The 19,613-nt window shown below is 50.6% G+C and overlaps 1 protein-coding gene across 11 annotated transcripts in view; it reads left to right on the forward strand.

Annotated features, from left to right (window-relative positions):
- Window positions 1-3,579, forward strand: part of LOC144155754 (putative nuclear hormone receptor HR38) — a 56,047-nt gene extending 52,468 nt beyond the window's left edge. For 9 of the 11 annotated variants that reach the window (XM_077687378.1, XM_077687379.1, XM_077687377.1 and 6 more), the window contains 2 exons: window positions 516-747; window positions 3,418-3,579. In XM_077687378.1, coding sequence (XP_077543504.1) covers window positions 516-747; window positions 3,418-3,472 — 287 coding nt within the window. In that variant the 3' untranslated portion in view covers window positions 3,473-3,579. Of the gene's footprint in view, window positions 1-515; window positions 2,930-3,417 lie in introns of those variants that run through there. The other 2 variants (XM_077687383.1, XM_077687384.1) reach the window with 1 other exon arrangement.
- The last annotated feature ends 16,034 nt before the right edge of the window (window positions 3,580-19,613 follow it).

The following is a 19,613-nucleotide window of genomic DNA, read 5'->3' on the forward strand; positions in this document are numbered from 1 at the left end:
GTTGGTCACCAATCCATGCAGCAGAGGACGAGGAAGCTTGACTAACCGAGTTGTAATAGAGCGCAAGTTATAATGGCACAGTCAACGTTTCGCTGATGTAGGACTCGCCCGTTTAAGGGTTGTTCAATAGGCTTCGAAGATTTGTTTGCATTTTTTTCATCGCTGAAGCGTTTTTAAATGAATAAATAACGTCGTATTCGTCAAGTTTCCCGCGAGCGTAACGCAGAAGTAAGAATCAGGGTTAGTCCACGAAGCAGAGATGTTCGTGTTCCGCGGCTTAGGTCGACTGCCTGTAGAGCCAGATGACTAGACCGCATTTCATTATGTTGCACGCTTAGACGTCTCGCAAATATCCACTCTCGCAAAGGCCCACTGAGCTGGGCAGTTCGACCGACAGGCTGCCCTGGCTGTGCCCTTCTAGACCTTAGGAAAACCGTGGGCGGCGGAGGGCGTCCAGCGCGTGCAGATACGCGACGGCAGGGGTGACGGTCCCCGTCTTCTCCCTCTCCCCACAGAGCGGCACGGCCTCAAGGACGGCGCCAAGGTGGAGCGGCTGCAGATGAAGATCATCGGGTCACTGCGGGACCACGTGACCTACAACAGCGAGGCCCAGAAGAAGCCGCACTACTTCTCGCGGCTGCTGGCCAAGCTGCCCGACCTGCGCAGCCTGAGCGTCCAGGGCCTGCAGCGCATCTTCTACCTGAAGCTCGAAGACCTGGTGCCCGCGCCGACGGTCATCGAGAACATGTTCGTCTCCAGCCTGCCCTTCTAGAGGCCGCCGCGAACAGTCGCACATCAGATCACCCTCCCTCGTTTGTCTCATGTGTCAATCTGCCTTCGGTCTCCGGCCGTCTCACAATAATGATCGTTGTGATAGCGTCTGTTTTCGTGTGTCTCCGTGGCCGGCCTCTCTTCGTCCTCCTCACCCATGCGTCCCTCCAGCGCTCTGTGCGTGTGTCTGTGTGTGCGTGTCCGGGGACTAGTCCGACGACCACGAGCGCCACTCTGTAGCCAACTCTGTCTGTAACCTCTGTCCTTCTAGTCCTGTCGTGTGCACACTCTGGAATGGCGGCATTTGTTTGCATTGCACTTGTGAACATTTTTAGGATTTGTATAACGTTTTTGTGTGTGGCTCACTATCACCTTTCATGCGCTATTTATTTGCGTACACCCCGCCGCCGAAACCCCGTCGGAGCCCGCGGCTCGCCAGAACCGGGGCCGCAAAGAACCCGGAGCGTAGCGCCGCTCCACACTACTCGTAGCCCCTTTGGCACATCTAGTCAGCCAGCTTGCCCCCGTTTCGTATTCCAGGATCCCACACACGTTCGGGTTATGCGCCTTCTTTTCGGATATATAATCATATACATGATATACACGCCGTACATAATATACCGGCCCTCTGAGCGCACCTGTTGAAAAAAAAAAAGAATGTTTCGCGAGTCTATTTTGCTGTGAATCTAGTCAAATGTTATATGTGTTGCTCGGTGCAGAGGAGGCGACGCTTGTATTCCACGTAGTGTAGTATCCTAGTTTGCTTGGTGTGCTGTATTCACCTTCTTTTTCATCTTCTGGTGTCCTGCATATTAAAGATCGGCGGTCAGTCGGTTAGAAGTTCTTGGCGATTGGCCTCGCAGACTCACAAAAAGAGAGAAGGAGAGAGAGACGCTCTTGACAAGTCATGTACAAAGAGAAGAGCCTGCCTTCGTATTTTTGTGTACAGCAGACGCGGCGGCACACATCCTCCCCCACTGCCTTCCAGCAACATTCCCCGTCACTTGGTGGCTAGACCAACCCCGTTACTGCGCTCTCGTGGATGGCGCCCTGCAGGGAGAATCGAACATTCCACAAACCAGCATCGTTTTCTTCCTCTCTTTACATCCGTTTTTCTTCGCAAACGTCAGATCGGCCTTCGTGACTTGAGTTCTTCGGCATTCGGTTATTTTTACACGTTATTGTTTTTTACTCGACATATACATATTATAAATATATATATAAATAATATACCAGCGCGTGTACATACGATGCATACACCAAAACCACCAGGCAGGAAACAATACACGTGTTTTTTGGCACCGGTATCGTAAAGTCAAGGTTGCTCTAGTCTTTAGACAGTTTTATTTTTATCGACATTTTTCACCTAGAGCATTGTTACAAACGAGGCTATTTCGATGTTTAGGGAACCAATACATGTCCATAGTACAAAACGGGAGCTGTGCGCGCGGAATTCCCGAGGCGAGTACACAAGACAGGTCTCGTGGCGTCCGCGCAAGTGCCGCGTGAGGTGCTCTTCGCGGCGCTCGCCAGACTCTAGCTCCGATATCCGCCTCAAACCCCGCCACCCTCTCCGCGCTCCACTGCGTTGACGCTGTCCCAGCAACTTGCACGGGCGAACCCAGCTGCTGTTTGGCCGCCGACAGGCCATCATGCGAAGCCAGGGACGTCCCTGTGGCGTACTCACATTGCTTGCGCTAGATTCCATTCTCTGCGCCAGTGACGTCGGCGCCGCCGGCCGCCGCGAGCCATGTGCCCGGTGACGTGCGTCTGACAGGCTGCCAGCTGGCACTGCCCAGCACGTCACGGGTGGAGGCGACGGAATTCGCGCTCTCTTTCAGCTAACGCCGATTAGGCTCGCAAGGAGGGAGGTTCGCACCGGCCAAGCTCTGGGGCAGCGTCGGCGGCCCACCCGACCAAAGCCGTGTGATGCGGCATGCCGTCGCCCGCAACCGTACGTTCGAGTTGTTGTCCGTTTTGTTACCGTTACATTGTAGGAATGGCTTCTGCCGGAGTGTACGCGTTCCGTTAACATCCCGGGGAAAAAAAACTGCTGACCAGAAAAGTGTAATACGTTTCACGCTTTCAACCACCCATTTTATGTTATTGTTGTTTTCTTGAAGACGTGAGTGAAATACAGAATTTGTTGCTGTTGTGATTGTTGATGTGTCTCTCTTCATCTGTCTCCCCTTACGCCTGGGTGATGGCGGGGCCGTTTGCGAACGCCCTTGCATGGGTTCCCAGTGGCGAGAATGCGAACAGCCAACTGCCTCCCCCAGAGGAAAACCCGCGGTCTGAATTTTTACTCATGCACTGATGTTCCCGGCATGGTCGACATTATCTCGGTTGAGCAGTTTCCTCTACACAGCTCTTGGGTGCTCACTCTCGCATGGGCTCTCTCGGAACTGAACATGGGCCTCTGTCCATTCTCCCAGCATGTCCCTGATGAACAAAAGGCGCAGCCGGTGGGTGCAGAATGCAGCGTGGAGAACCACCTTCTCCTGTGCGGGCTGGAATTTCTCTATCCTTTCTGGCTTCAGCATGTTTTCTTTCCGAAATTACCAACTTAAGTTATTTTATTCCCTCATGTGACTCTGACCTGGTATGCGTTGATTTCTATACATGCTCTATAAATTTTCCTCCTAGGTTATCATCCCCGTGCGCCCGGTCCCTAACTTCCAGACCCGAGTACCACCTTTGAGCCATTCTGGCCCCACCGCTGGCGGCTTGAACCCCAGCCTCATGGAACTACTGCGCGTGACTTGTAGGCGCCACTGATACAAGGGAATAAAGCCAAAGTCGCTGCAACCTTTGTCAACAGTTCAGTGCCCGAGGCGTTCGTCCCTGTGGGCGGGTAAAATTGCATGCCCCAGTCTGGTGGTGGTTCACATCAACCATACCAAAAGAAAGCCTTAGAGATGAATCATCATTCGGAAGCCTGGTGATGTGAATGGTAAAGTACTAAAAAACGACACCATGCGGAAGTCAAAACAGGGAATAGCCTGGTAAATCACATGATACGCATAAGGCAGCGTGGCCGATGGCCTTCTAACCGGATTGGTGTTATTCATAGCCATCGCAGGCACGGGACGTTCCAGCCTTTCAAGCTGCCGGTGATGCTCCATCCTACCCGTTCAAGTGACCTGCGCCTTCGCTGTTGGACTTTTGACAAAGGGGCGTAGCTTGATGTCTGTCATTAACCCCTCTTTCGCGTGAGCGTATATGCCCTCATTTTGAAGATTCACGTTGCGGGTGTATGCAGCTCACTTGAAACAGCGCCATTTTCATTTTCCGATGGCACGCGCCGTTGCGAGGCAACATCGTTTGCAAGGCACCAAGCCTATCATTCAAGGCCATAGACGAGGGAATGCCGCGCGAGCGAGAAAGCGCGTTGCTCGGCAACACCCAGGATAGCAAGTGTGTGGCGCTGGAGGTGGGAACGTTCAAATCGCGTAGTTTGCTGTGTACGACCAAGCGGTGCTCCGTCGCGCAAAACTCTTCAGAAATAGTCACGCAATTCGATAAACAAGTGGAGAATAATTGGATAAACAATGACGGCAGAAATGAGAGAAAATGCGCTCACGGGAAATGTGGGTTCACTTCACGGAATGGCCCTATAATTTTTGTCTTGAGATTAGCTCACATTAAGACCCTCCTTGGCCGGGCCTCCCGCCCAAAAACATATAATTGCCTCGAGACGGACGTTACTTAATACCTGTGCTACATGACAACAGTCGAACGATGTCTTGCAAGTGCACCCTTTGTATTTTCAATACATAGGGTGCACTTGCAAGACATCGATAGACAATTTTCGATAGACAATTGATTCGAAGGCCTTCGCAAGGCCCTCTAAACAGCCGTGTAGCACAGGTTTAACTCGCATGGAATTACGACGAAGTGAAGTTAAATGCAGGAAAAAAAATGCAGCTGGATAATGAAATATAAGCAATGCGCAAAATCGCAGTGCGTGACTTGTACGATTTGTCATTGTGCCTCTTCTTCAAATATTTGTGCTTATATGAGCTATTTGCAGCTTCCCCCGTTAACGAAAAGCCACCGCAAAACACAAGAGAAGCACTTTTACGCTAAAGTAAATGCTGCTCTCAGTATTGCAAAGTCTCTCTTCCCCTCCAGTTGGTCCTCTTAAAACGCGCGTCCGTAGGGCTGCAGACCAGAGGTATGTAGATTGGGCCGAAAATCTTCCGAGCACCGCCAGAGGCGGGAGTAGAGGAGTCGAAGGGTTCGTTATTACAAAACGTACACCCTTTGTCAAAATTTTCTAGACCAATCATGAGCCTTCTCGACTACAAAGAATTCAATGAATAATCTTTACCTTTAAATTTGAAAAAAACATGTCATGACAGTAAGAAAGAAAAACGTTTTCTCTGGCTTTCCGGCATAAAACATTTCAGCTTCGCTCTGTGAGTAAGCTTGCATATTGAATTTTCGGCGTCCTGCGCGTTTCCGGCTTGGCCTAGAAAATTTTGACAAAGACTGTGCATAAAGTGTGCAAACTCGTTACAAAACTACTCGACATAACCGAAGGCACATGGTACCTAAGCACACGAGAATCGACCTATGTGGTGTATCTTCATTGCAAAGGCTAGTCGGCATAGCCGACGCACAACAACACCCGAGAGAAGGCACGAACCCGACCCCAAGACATCGGGATTTTCGTTTATTTAGGGTTCCAGAAACGCCACCCAGTGACATCACCTTGTCAATGACCACCTAGATCGGTGTGATTGGTTAAATTACGAATGACCGCACACTGGCGCGGACAATCCCCCGTTAGTTTAGGGCGTTCAAAAAAGCCCTCTCGACAAGAGGAAATTATTAAGCATTAGAATTAGAATACTGGTGGAAAGCATTAGAATGCTGGTGGACGAAAAGCAAAGAGGAGAATATTGCCTAGGGCAGTTACCACCTGTAACAGAAAAAAAAAGTATTTTGTGCCCAATAAGCTTTTTGTGCCTGCCCTCAGCAGCGCTAGTATTAAACCAAGAGTATAAAACATAGGTTTATTAGTCCTTTTTGGTAAGATGACATGTAATCACCCCGCTACAAAGGGGAAACCAATAGCATGATCATCATCATCATCACAGCAGTTGAAGTTGACCGCTAGGTGGGGGACCTCCTTAGTCCTGGGGCGGTATTCTCGAGTTTTGTCCCTTTTGCGTCCCTTTCAAAAGTGTCTTTTTTGGAAAGCCCTGATTGGCTAAAAGCAAACAACTGGAAGTGACGTAACGCAAGCGCGGCAAACCTACTGACAACGCTCATTGCTTAACCGGAAGTACGTCACGAGGAAGGGGCGCAAAAGGGATGTTTTCAAAAGGGACAGTGGGGACAGTTACGAGAATACCGCCCCAGGATAGGGTGCCTCGATGCCAGCGCCGCCGTGCACGCGTGAATCGAGGCACCCTAGTCCTGGAAGCCCTGGACTGTCTTGCCCGGTCTGCCAGATGTTGGTTAACAGGGTTGGAGCTGGTCCTCCGACCCTCCCACTGCTCAAATGAGGGGTCTGGATTCGGGGCAAGAGATGGTGTGTAAATTAAAAAAGGCAGGAGAAAACCTTAGAAGGGGCTTACAAGAATTTTTTTTTTTTGAAAAGTAAAAACCAGTGGGCAAGGACACTGCACACAAAAGAGAAAAACCCAAATGAACAGCTAGCGTCCCTGCCTAGTGGTTTTTACTTTTCCAAAGTCATAAACCAACTAGCTCAACAATCTACATTGCAAGTATTCTTTAGATTCGGTTAATTGGGGCGCAGGAGGGAAAGTGCGTGGGCAGTTAACACCGGATGCATTCGTTCCGCTCAAATGAGGGCGTGTAACCTGATAGAATGTGCAGTTGCAGTTCACTTTGCCGCCTCTTTGGAACCTCTTCCTCTTCTGCGCTGCAGGCGACGCGGCATCATCATTACTTTCATCGGCACTGACCGAGCGGTGGCACGCGCTCGAGCTGCACCCGCGCCAGTTCCATTAAAGCCCTCATTCAAACCTGACATCGCTATCCGCTCTTTCGCGACAGCTTGGCAGCCGGGGGACGTCGATGTCCATTACACCGCCTTATATAGAAGGTTGAGCTACAGATGAATCGTTTTTTTTTTTTTTCGTGAAAGACGTTGGCACCGCCAGATCTTCATCCTAATGTATTTATATGTTTTTTAACTGGCGAACGCTACATTCCCGCTTCGCCATTCTCCCATCGCCATTTTTAAAGGGACCATGACGACAAAATAGATGTCTGGGTCATCAAAACGTATTCTTCGTCTCGATAACAAAGATACCAATGTTATCGCAAACTTGCAAAGAGTAATGGAGACTTTAATGAAAACATATGAAGCAGTGTCGACTACCCGGCCACTTTCCAGCGATTTCTCTATGACGTCACAGAATCTTGCGTGCGCGATTGGGGGCCGTCGACCAAAGCCAGCGCCAAGAAATATTACTGACCGATTGTAGTGGGGCCTCTAGTTCCGTTTGATCGCATCATTTGACTGCTAGCGTGCATGAACACACTTATAGCATAGCTATGTTTTAGTGCTGGCCCATATCACGCCAGTCCTGCCCAAATTACGGCACTGTAGCGCGAAATTTGAAAGTTTTAACAGCAGAGCTGTTTAAGCTTTTAGTTCCGCCGTCGAGCGTTACTAGAAAATTCAGCCCAGCCAAGCGCGCGTGAGCGTGCGCCTCGTGAGGAGCTCGCAAAACAACAAAAAAAAAGAAAAAGTACTTAGCGCACGTCAGCTATCGCCTCGTGAGGAGCGTCCGGCATCGGCCAACTCGACCTTCGAGGACACTCTGCCCAGCGCTCCTGGCGTGATCTCTCGCGTATTCTTCTACTGGTCAGTTCACTTGCGTTGCCACATGAAGCGGGGAGCACAGACGCCGAATTCGGGCTACAGACGCACAACTCCTGCCGATGTTGCTGACACAGAACACCTGCTGTGAACGTGCCCTTTACTGGAAGAGGCGAGAACGCGACACCTTCGTGGCACAGGCCTCCACCCTGTTAGACCACCTGACCTCCAAAGATGGATATGGGGACCCCACAACCTCTCCCTCCTTGCGTTCCTCTGCTAAACGGGGCTTAACATATATTTGTAACAGGGACGTACCCAGAGGAGTGGCCCGGGCCCCCCCCCCGAAATTTTTTGGGCCATACCCCCTTCCCCGCGCCACCTCTCATTCTCCCCTCGCACACAACCTAAAGCGCCGCTATATAAATCCTGGGTTTGAAAGCTATTTGAGCGGGGTTTTTTTTTTTTCGAAATGAATCAAATCCACCTAAGGAGAATTTTAGGGGGAAAAAACGAAAGTTTGGAACCAGACCTAATTGCAATGCTGTCAAAACTATTAAATGACACGTTTTACATGTCAGCTAGCGGGTATCTATAGCGACAAGTAATTAAGAATTATGCGGAGAATTTGACCAATATTAGGATAAGTTCGGATTTGGCTCGTACTGAGTTGAAACAGACAAGTTTGTGCGGCATTCTTATGAAAACTTTATTGAAATCGACTTTCAAGAATGGTACAATAAAGTTTTCGGCAAAAAAGGCAATAAACATGCAACAGAGCTTCAAGAACAGTAAAACTGTACATGAGAGTCAGTGAGTCCTCTTGGCAGCATTAGCAGCTCTTTTGGAATGGTTCCGTAGGCTACTTTTTTGGCGACGCCTGAAGACACTCATGACGGTCTTCATTGCCTTGCCATAAATTTCCAAATAGCTTCACAAGAAGCCTGCTCATATCATCTTCCATGACTTACCATGGCTTGTAAGCGGCAGCTAATTTGTTAGGTACGTAAATGGAAATATGGGAGTAATAACAATAATAATAACCAGATTTACTCCGTAAGGACGAGGGAGACGAGGTAAAATGATAGTATCACATCTCTCAGTTTCAGTTTGTTCACTTCCGTTCACGTTATCGTAGACGTGTGGCGGCAGATAATTTGCCGATCTTCTCATTGCTCTCTGAACCCCATAATAAGCCAGCACTGCTGGCCTACACAACGCCACGAAGCAAGACGCTGCCAAGAAACATCACCAGGTGAGCTGCACACGCTCGTTGCCCAGTAGCGCTCCGTCGAAACCTCCATTCCTCCCCCACAACAGCGACCCTCACTTAGACCTTATTAAGGAGCTGCGTGCCATTCGTGCCGAGGTAGCTACTCTCAGGCAGGAGAACGCGGCTCTTAAACGCGAACTTCAACTCGCGAAAAAGCAACCCTCTCCGACGTCTCCTCCTGAGAATGAGCCCATACAAATGGATATACAGTTGTCTCCCCCCTCGCAATCTCCTGAAACCACCGACCCCGCCGCGTCTCCCCCGCCCAAACGCAAGGCTGTCTCGACCGGCGACTCGCCCTGCGCTTCCACGCGGGATGAAAAGCTAGAAATTCTGGAACAAACAATCGCCAGCCACAGAGAGGAATACCTACAACTCCACAACGTCCTCCTACAAAATCAGACGGCCCTTCAGTCTACCATTGAGATGATGCGCCTCGATTTCCGCAACTTTATTGGGTCTCAGGCCGTAGCTCACAATACCCCCCTCCCCCCCGCGGACGAGGATGATGTCTAAATGCCGTAGCCCAGTGGTTGTGTGGCAGTGGAATTGCCGAGGGTTCACCCGCAAGCGACACAACCTTCAACAACTAATCTCGACAGAAGCTACTCCTCCCGCCCTCATCGCTATCCAAGAACCTGGTAAACACATTAAATTAACAGGCTATCAATCCTTTCATACTCCCAACAACCCGTACACAGCGGTGCTTGTTCAGCGCAACATTCCTGCGGACCATCACGTCTTCGACAGTATCTCTATTCCGCATGATTTAGTCGTCCTCTATCCGCCAAAGCGCACTGCCTCTAGGCTATATGTCCTCAATGTCTATAGCAGCCCCAAAGCACACACGCATAACTTCACCAACTTACTTACGCTGACCAAGCGAGCGGCTGCTCACCACCCTCTAATTATACTAGGAGATTTTAACGCCCCGCATACAACCTGGGGTTACACGCGTACAACCAAGAAAGGGAGGCTGCTCTGGGAGGTGGTGCGGGCGCGAAGGCTCGCAGTCGAATCTGATCCCACCGTCCCCACTCGGATTGGTAACAGTGCCCAAACCGATACCTCCCCGGACCTGACGCTCTCGCACCGAGTCAAAGAACTGAAATGGCACTGCACTCCTCACACTTTGGGCAGTGACCATTTTATTATTCAGTCCACTCTCCAACTCGATACATCACTCGCCCCACGGTTACGGCAGACCCACATCACCGACTGGCCAGCATTCAGGGAGACCTGTCAGGGGCAGGAGCCACCCGACGATGATATGTCGGTCCAGAGTTGGCTTAGTAGCCTTATAGATATTAAGAAAACTCATGACCTCCCTTTGGACCCAGACATTCCTTCAGAAACAGTCGACACGCGTTTGCAACATCTATGGGAGGCTTACACAAGCCTCCAAACGCGATGGCGCCGACAAAAACACAATCGCCGTCTACGACTAAAACTAGCCCGCCTCGATAAAACGATTGAGATCTACACAGCCGAATTAGCCCGAGCTCAGTGGGGGCAATTTTGCGACAGCATGAGAGGTAACCTCGGCATGCGTCGTACATGGGCTATTTTAAGGAACATGCTCGACCCAACCCACTCTAAAACGACTAGCCGAAATCGTCTAACTACAATCATACACAAATTTGACGGAACTAACGAGCAACTTCTATCAAGACTGCGGGACCTATACCTAGCACAGGGTACTCAGGAGCCCCTCCCTGTTTACGGGGGCTCTGAAAACTCAGACATGGACCGCGCAATCACGGTTTCGGAGGTTCGCGCCGCATTAATAAAAATTCGCCCGGGCTCGGCACCTGGGGAAGACGGCGTTACCAACAAGCTCCTTCGCAACCTGGATGATCAATCCATCGAGATCTTAACGCGCTATTACAACCATCACTGGGAAGCCGGTACCATCCCCCCCGAATGGAAGCACGCAAAGGTCTCGCTCATTCCTAAACCCGGCAAGCCTCTCGACCTCGCGCATCTCCGGCCCATCTCCCTCACCTCTTGTGTAGGAAAAGTCCTTGAACATGTCATTCACGCACGCTTGGTTCAGCATCTCACCCACACAGGACAATTCCCCCACACCATGTTCGGCTTTCGGGCCGGACTCTCCACTCAGGACGTTCACCTCCAACTAAAGCACGACATTATAACTCCCCAGTCTCGTGTAGACTCTGCAGCGATACTCGCCCTCGATTTGCGAAAGGCTTTCGACCGAGTCTCCCACAAAGCCATTCTGCAAAACCTGACAGCCTTAGCCCCGGGGGCTCGTGCTTACAATTACATTCGCGATTTCCTCACCGATCGCACTGCAGTCCTTCAGATCGACGACCTGCGCTCTGACATAATACACCTACCCTCAATAGGTACCCCGCAGGGCGCTGTCCTGTCACCACTGTTATTCAATATAGCGATGATTAATCTCCCCCAGCAGTTGAATAACATACCATCCCTTCATCACAGTCTTTATGCCGACGACATCACCTTGTGGACGACCGGGGGCAGTGATGGGTACATTGAGGATACCCTTCAACAGGGAGCAGATGTCGTCGCTGCCTACGCTCGTGGCATTGGACTTGAATGCTCACCGGAGAAAACGGAGCTACTAATCCTTCCTGCTAAACGTGCCAGCAGAGGCACTTCTCCTCCGGACATTACAATCCGAGTTCACGAACAGCCCGTTCCCCAGGTGCAATGCCTGAAAATCTTAGGCCTATACATACAGAGCAACCGTGCTAACACCACGTTCATAGCACACCTCACTTCTCAGGTGAATCAAACTATCAATCTCATACGTCGTATAGCTACCCGAAATCAGGGGCTCAAAGAGGCAGAGCGCCTTCGGCTGATACAGGCTTTCATTATTAGTCGCATCACTTACTCTCTTCCCTACTTGCTACCTTCGCCCACCGAATTAGCTAAAATTAATTGTCTAATTAGGAAAATTTATAAAACAGCGCTGCAGGTACCTCAGAGCACATCCACTGCCCGCCTTGAATCACTTGGGGTTTTTAACACCGCCGAAGAGTTGATTGAGGCGCATCTCTTGAGTCAGCTCACTCGTCTCACAGCCACGCTCTCAGGCAGAATGCTTCTCCGACGGCTGCGCCTTGACAGCCCATTCTTTATCGACGCGCCCATTCCCCTTCCCAGCCACATTCATGAGCTAATAACGGTTAGACCCATACCGCGCAATATGCACCCGACGTTTCATCGAGCGCGCAGGGAGCACAGGGCGAGGACGTTAACCAAGCGGTACCCAATCACCCCCTCCACCGTCTACGTCGACGCTGCGAGATACAGGAGCCGTGAAGCTTATGCGGTAGCGGTCATTAATGGCCCTGACGCCCCTCCGCTTGCTTCCCTTACTCTGTACACTAACTCCCCGGCGACCGCGAAGAGGCGGCAGTAGCCCTAGCCTTTACCCTCAGGCCGCCCCCCTCCATCGTAATCTCCGATTCCAAAACGGCCGTTCAAAATTTCGCCAAAGGAATGATCTCGCCTTTGGCCCTCAAAATCCTTCTTCAAAATTCTCCCACCACCCCAGTCGAGCTGGTATGGACTCCGGCCCATGCGGGTGTGGGGGGGAACGAGGCAGCACACAGGGCCGCTCGAGAGCTCACCGTCCGAGCTGGTCCTGGCCTTGAGCCCTTCCACGGAGCCCTATCAGCCCGCGACAGACTTGTTACCTTCAACGACATAACCTCGCACTACCGCCTCTCCCGCCGCCAACTACCCCCAGCCGCTCCGACCTTCTCCAACGAAGAGGAACGCCTATGGCGACTCACCCAGACACACGTACTCCCCTGCCGATATCGACTTCACCTTATCTACCCTTCTTTGTACCCCACCCCTTTGTGCCCCGACTGCGGGTCCCTCGATACCCAAGACCACTGCATGTGGCAGTGCCCCCAAAACCCATTCCCCCCCTTCACAGACGGAGAGCACTGGGCGAAGGCGTTGTGCAGCTCGGACCGTGAGGTCCAGGCTAAGGTCATTCAGCGAGCTGCAATGGTCACCGGCCGGTTACCACCGCCGGTCACCCGCCACCCAGACTAGCCCCATGGGGCTCAAATAAAGTTTCTCTCTCTCTCTCAAAAGCAAAAAAAAAAAAAATCCAAAAACAGACCGAACAGTCACACCAAACGCGAAATCCCATTGGGCAAATGATTTTGGCTCATTTTGATCCGTGCCACAGCAGGGTCTGGCTCATTGTCCATACGAAGTAAGATCTGCGTACACGTAAGCAGTGAATTGTATCAACTATTTATTTGCCACATTTTTAAGCGGAAAGTTGCCGGGATTTTCTTGGCAGTGCAGATTTATCTGACTTAGTTTTGGTTTGTGGATTAGGTTCATGTCGAAAAAAAAGACGCCTCATTTGGTGGTCAACATGGGATTTAAAAAAAAAAAAAGGCGAGGCTTGTTTGCTCCGTTTACACGGAAGCCAGTACCGCTGTACACTGCCTTCGTGCTCTGCTGCCGGCCTGCCACTTCCCATTCGCTGCACCCCCTTTACCCTGTTCGTCTGCAATCGGTGCTTCGGTTCTCTGGGACAGCAGTAACTTTTCGCTCGTTTTGCCAGGGTGGCGGTTTCAGCGGCTCGGGTCGCATATGCTTTGGTGGGGAAGAAAATTTTTGTCTTCTGAAGATTCAACAAATCCCCACATCCCAGCGTGGCATGATGTCGGCGGATACTGTCGCCCATGCCTGGTGTTTGTGGTTCAACCATTTCCTTCCCTCAGCCGAACTCACAGCGCGTTTTTCATTATTTTTCGTGGAAATGCTGCTTTTGCGTTTGTCGGTAAGAAGGGTAAGAAGTCTGCTTGCCGCAGAGAAACCCGCTGTAGGGTTTCTCTACGGAATGCTATACCAACGTCCGGCTCGCCCACGTGTGCAGCGTCCGCCGAACAAGCCAGTGCGACACAACGGCTTGGAACCGGTTGGCGACGAGCGGAGTGGCGCGAGGGGATGCTTGACCCCATCGCCCGGATCCTTACACCAGCATAGGGAAAGCTACCATGGGAGTACAAAAGCCCTGTTCCACAGTCGGCGCGTCCTTCTGGACAAGAAGGATCGCTCAAAAAGGAAGCGCAAGAACGTTCAGCGCTCGTCTGTGCCCTTCTTTCTTAGTCTCCGCTTTTTGTGCTGTTTTGTATGTTCAGAATGTACCAACTGGCCCCACTCGAGACGCTAAAACGCTACCAAGCCCGATGACGGCAGGGTGACAAAGTAAAGGCGCGCATCGCAGTTGTATGGCGGCAAGAGACACTGGCGGCATTCCTTTGGACAACTAAAGCCAGTGACAGCGGCACTCTTGATTGACAGCCATTGTGGTTAATGGCTGCACACAACGGCGGTGTAGTGATGCCAGCGCCGGTGGACCCCGTCGGGGCGATGGCCCTCCTCCCTTCTCGTCGCTTTGCCATGGCCCCACAGCCGTCGGCGGAGTGGCAGCCCTTTGGCAGCCTTGCTGGTGACCTTCTACGCGGCTTTTGGGAAGGCTTTCGTTTCCTCCCGACTTTCGATCAGGGGCGGCGGACAGGGGGAGCGGGGGTCAAAACCCTAATCGGTGCGTATGTTGCTGTGCGGGGGCGGCTTCGCTTCCGACTGCATGCTGAGTTTGTCCAGAGCTGCGGCCTAGAGTGGTCGCATCAAGACTTTTTGCTCCCGTGGCAGTTTCTGTGCGCCAGAACCCCACGAATTTCTCGCCAACCGCGCGGCTGTTCGGCACCCTTTTTGGCCCCCGGGCGCCCTCAAGGATCGTGCCGCGATGCCTTTTTTATGTGCTGCTGCGCCTTTTATTTGTAATCCAGTTTTCATTGTCCTGTGTTATCTTATGTTAATGCTTCGTCGTCTCCTGTAAATAAGTGTAAATGGACTTTTTCTTCATCATCTACTTGCCTCGTCTCGTCATCGGGTCTTTCACCATCCTCCACGACGACACCACCCACCTCAAAGCTGAACCAAACTTTACTGGCGGGTTTACGAACCCCGAGCTGCATTCCTATGAACAGACCTCGAGAACACCGGGCTTGAGCGGTGAAGGGCACGGAGTCAAGGTGGCCAATGGTCAACATGAGAGCGGGTGATCGGTCAAAATGAACCCGGACCGGACATCTCGACGGACACCAACCAGACTTTTGGCCAAGACAAATTTCAGCTTCAAAATTGGACCTCGAACTGTTTTTTTTTATTAAAGAGCTTTTAAAACCCCGGGTAGATATGATGAAAATACGAGGCGCATTGAACATAGCTTAGTCTCGCGATGTCGGAGTATCGTCAAGGTGTCAGCGGATAGCAACTAGTTTACTTCACCAACGGGCCGAACGAGAGGACAGGGGAGAAGCTCATTCCCGCCTTGCATCTTGCATCCTGAGCCGTTGCTATGGGCAAGGAGAGCAGAAGAAGGCACGCTGTGACGCCGAGGAAGCGACAAGGCGCATCCCTGGAAATAACAAGGTTCTTTACAAAACTTCCAAGGTAAGCACTGACGCGCTGTCGCTTGCCACCGCTTTTTTATCCACATCTACTGCAGTCCAGTGCGTCTCGATACTCCAACTTCCGAGGCCTGAATTGTTGGCGCTTTGAATGGCAGAACGTTAGACGGCGAACACTGAGGGTGTTTAGGATAGTAACACACGGTATTAGCTAGGCGTATATGACATCTCCGATTTACCTAGCATTTTGTTTCCTTCCTTTGAAAACTAGGGTCCCAACTGGAACCAGCTAGCAGCCTGCTGGTCCCAGCTGGGAATTTGGCCATAAACCACCTCAACGGGGACCAGCAGAAACCAGAGAGTATTTTCTCTTGGGATGACATCTCCAATTTACCTAGCATTTTGTTTCCTTCCTTTGAAAACTAGGGTCCCAACTGGGACCAGCTAGCAGCCTGCTGGTCCCAGCTGGGAATTTGGCCATAAACCACCTCAACGGGGACCAGCAGAAACCAGAGAGTATTTTCTCTTGGGATGACATCTCCGATTTACCTAGCATTTTGTTTCCTTCCTTCAAAACTAGTAGCCACAGGTTTTGTTTGGAGAAAAATCTAAACTCTCGAGTGCCTACATGCACTTCCATTTCTGCCGACTTCGGTTGCGTATAACGTGTGGGACGCTTCGGAAATATGCCTTAACATTAGCAGAGGGAATGTATAATTACTGCGCAGTACGCGTATTTATTCCTGTAAATATTTTATTACTGCTGTTCTTTTTTAATTTTGCAAACTTCGCGTAGGGATCTTTAACGTGCGGTGAAATCTCGAACATACGAGTGTTTTCGCTTTTCACCTTTATCACAAAGGTGGATACACTTAATTTCATTTCTCTGTGCAGGTTTACGCGCCTTTATAGTAAACGCTGGGTGTTCACCGTGTTTGTACTAGTAATGGCCGGTACCCTCGCCCTCTCCCCTAATTTGCATAGAAAAGTTACCTTGAGTTGCCCCCCCCCCCGAAAAAAAATCCTGGGTACGTGTCTGATTTGCAATGTAGGCTTTATGCCATAAGGCATACTATCGCAATAAAAAATATTGCCCTAACAGCCGAGGCAACAGACACTTTGGAAGTGTTTTGAAGGAGGGAGGGGGGTGGCTCAACACAAACGGCGACGACGACAATGATGAAGATGGTGGTGATTTTGTGGTACTGAAAATTATTGTATTTTTTTCGGCGCCCGAAACGGAAAATTTTATCAGAGGTCGGCATTGGCTTTTCCAACTGAACCTTGAATCAAAGATCATTTATTCTAAGAACCAGCTCTTCATTCACTTCAAGCATCTTACATAATGCAATAATTAAGGCTATAATTTGTTTGCCCTATAGGGAAGAGCAGCCGTACCCTCTGCGTGGCACTCGAACTGCACTTGCAAGCGCCTTCACGCGTGATACAATCAACGTCGTGAATATAATTATGGGAATAGGAAATCATTTACTCCCTTTTACATGAACTGCAGAACTCCGAGAGAGAGAGAGAGCTCTTTATTAGATGAAAGCAGAGAGGTTTGCCGGCATGTTACCGCCTGCATGCTACTCTGCGGGGATGGGGAGAAGGGAGTAAAGGCCCTAAAAGAAGTAGGGCAGAAGAAAGATGGGAAAAGAAGAGATTAAAAGAAAAGTGAACACGAAGCTTTGCGTGGTGTTTTAAAAGTCCACACGATCTGACACGTAAAGTTCTAAATTGTCTCTGCGAGGCCGATTCCGTGTAAATAGTCAAATAAAGCAGCCAACACTTTTCTCTGGGACGATGGAGAGGGCCAGGGTCCAAGGAGACCTTTCAAAGATATAGATGCGTTGTTGAGGCACTCAATCTTTTCTCCGAGGCGAGTTCTTTCTTGGATGTATGCTGGGCACTCTAGAAGGACGTGCTCTACTGTTTCGGGCAATCCACAATTATCGCAATAGGGGTTTGCAGTTAGACCGAGGCGATGGCGGTAAGAGTTCGTGAGCGCTGAGTTGAGACGCAACCGGTGGTAAAGGGTTTCAAGCTTACGTGGAATCCGCTCTGGTAGCCTCATTCTGAGTCCAGGGTCTATATGGTGCAGGAAAGGGTGCCGAGTTTCAGGACAAGACCAGAGGCGGTTTCGCTCCGCTAAGGCAAGCTCCTTCGCTAGCGCCGCGGCCTCGTGTTTTGTGAAAAAAATCTTTCTTACATTTCGCAGCTGTAGGCCTCTGCGAGCTGTCTCATCCGCTTTCTCGTTGCCGAGAATGCCGCAATGTGCAGGAATCCATTGTAGGGTCACTCGGTGACCGGCGACGTAGGCGAGATGGTGTAGGTACGTGACGTCACGGGATACATGCTCGTGAAGGCTGAAGCAGCTGGCACGCCGTAAGGTTTGCAACGCCGCCTTCGAGTCCGTGAATATAGCCCATTCGGCTGGTGGCTGCCGAAGAACGTAGCGCAGGGCTTGTTTAAGTGCATGGAGCTCGGCAGACGTGGATGAGGTTGTTCGTTCCAGGCGGTAGGACAAGGCTTTGCCGGTCGACGAAATGAAGACGCCAGAAGAACTACCGTGAGGCGTAGTTGAGCCGTCAGTAAAAATGTGGGCCATATGTGAATATCGGGCATTGATGTGGGCAAGCGCGAGTTGTAGGAGGCAAAATTGTGGCAGAGTTTTCTTGGAGTTAAGACCAGGTATGCTAATGTTTATGCAAAGGGGTGAGAGAGTCCAGGGAGGGAAATCAGACGGCATGGTTTGTCGTGCTTGAGGGGGTACAGAAATGTTTATAGAGTTTATCGCTTCTGCGAAGCTGGAATTTTCGTTGCGCTGTACATTACGGGCCAAGACATTGCCTTGTGAGTGCAACTGATGCCTCAGGTATATTCGAACTGTTTCCTGCAGCCGGAGAACATCCAAGGGCAAGCAACCAGCCTCCGCAACTGTACCAGTGCACGAAGTGCCCTTAGGCAGACCAAGACAGGCGCGCAGACAATTATTTCTTGCACCGTCAAGCTGCTTTTTGCTTGAAGTCGATAGCCGCTGTAAAACTGGTAGGCTGTAACGTAGCAAGCCATCGACATAAGCCTTGCAGAGCAGCACCATCGATCGACAGTCACTGCCCCAGCGACTGCCGGCAAGGTACCCAATAACTTGCGACACTGCAGAAACTCGAGTACGTAGTCTGTGGACCTCAGGGGCCCACGAGAGGTTCCTGTCCAGAGTTATCCCGAGGTATCTTTGGGTGCGCACATAATGCAGTCGATGACCCCCAAGGATTAACGGGAATTGAGTCATCCGCTTGCGGGTGAATGCCATGGCTACGCTTTTTTCAGGCGATAGACGGAGACCCTTGGGTGCAAGGTAGTCAGATATATTTTTAGAGCTTTCTGGAGCCTCTTTTGTGTATGGCGACGAGACCTTGCTGCACTCCAAATGCAAATGTCATCGGCGTAAATTGTTAATTTCACGCCAGGAGGCAGGGCACGCTTTAAGTTGATTAGCACAATGTTGAACAGCAGAGGGCTCAAAACTGCTCCTTGCGGTACTCCTTTCTCGATAATGTGACACGAAGTAGGGCCTTCCGGTGTACTCATAAAAAGTTGTCGTCGTTCCAGGTAGCTTGATACCCATGCATACAGTCTCCCACCAAAACCAATACCAGCAAGGGACTCAAGAATGGCTGTATGAAAAACCGAATCAAATGCCGCCTTTATGTCTAAAAAGACCACAATTGGTATGTGCCCGCGGTGCAATTCTTGTTCTAGTGACGCCACAAGAGCAAGGATGCTATCGATGGCAGACCGGTTTTGACGGAAGCCATTCATCTCAGGCGGATAAAGCTTCCTGCTTTCGATGTACCAGTTCATTCTTTTAAAGATCATTTTTTCCATAAGTTTTCCTATACAGCTTAGTAGGGCTATGGGACGAAAAGATTCGTATCGAGTTGGTTGTTTTCCAGGTTTTAAGATGGCTGTAATTTTGGCTGTTTTCCATTCTGCAGGTACAGTACCACGCAGCCAGGTTGCGTTGTAATACTCCAGAAGGCGTAAGCGCGAGTGATGAGAGTAATACTCCAGAAGGCGTAAGCGCGAGTGATGAGAGAGGTGATGAGAGAGGTGATGAGAGAGGCATATGAAGCAGAACTCCGATTATAGTAATGTGCAAGTTACAAGTTGCAAAAAAAAAAAGGAACGAGGTGAATTAAGGATGGAGTAATGATTAGCCTTGCAAGCGGGTCGCACGTTCGGGCAAAATGACTCAGTCGTGTTGATCTTCGTGCTCTGGAGCCCTCACAACGCGTGGAAATCTCCGTGCCACGTTATGCCC

This window comes from Haemaphysalis longicornis, unplaced genomic scaffold, assembly GCF_048455015.1.
Source record: "Haemaphysalis longicornis isolate Haplotype H1 unplaced genomic scaffold, Haemaphysalis longicornis Haplotype H1 scaffold_1, whole genome shotgun sequence".
NCBI classification, from domain to species: Eukaryota; Metazoa; Arthropoda; class Arachnida; order Ixodida; family Ixodidae; genus Haemaphysalis; species Haemaphysalis longicornis.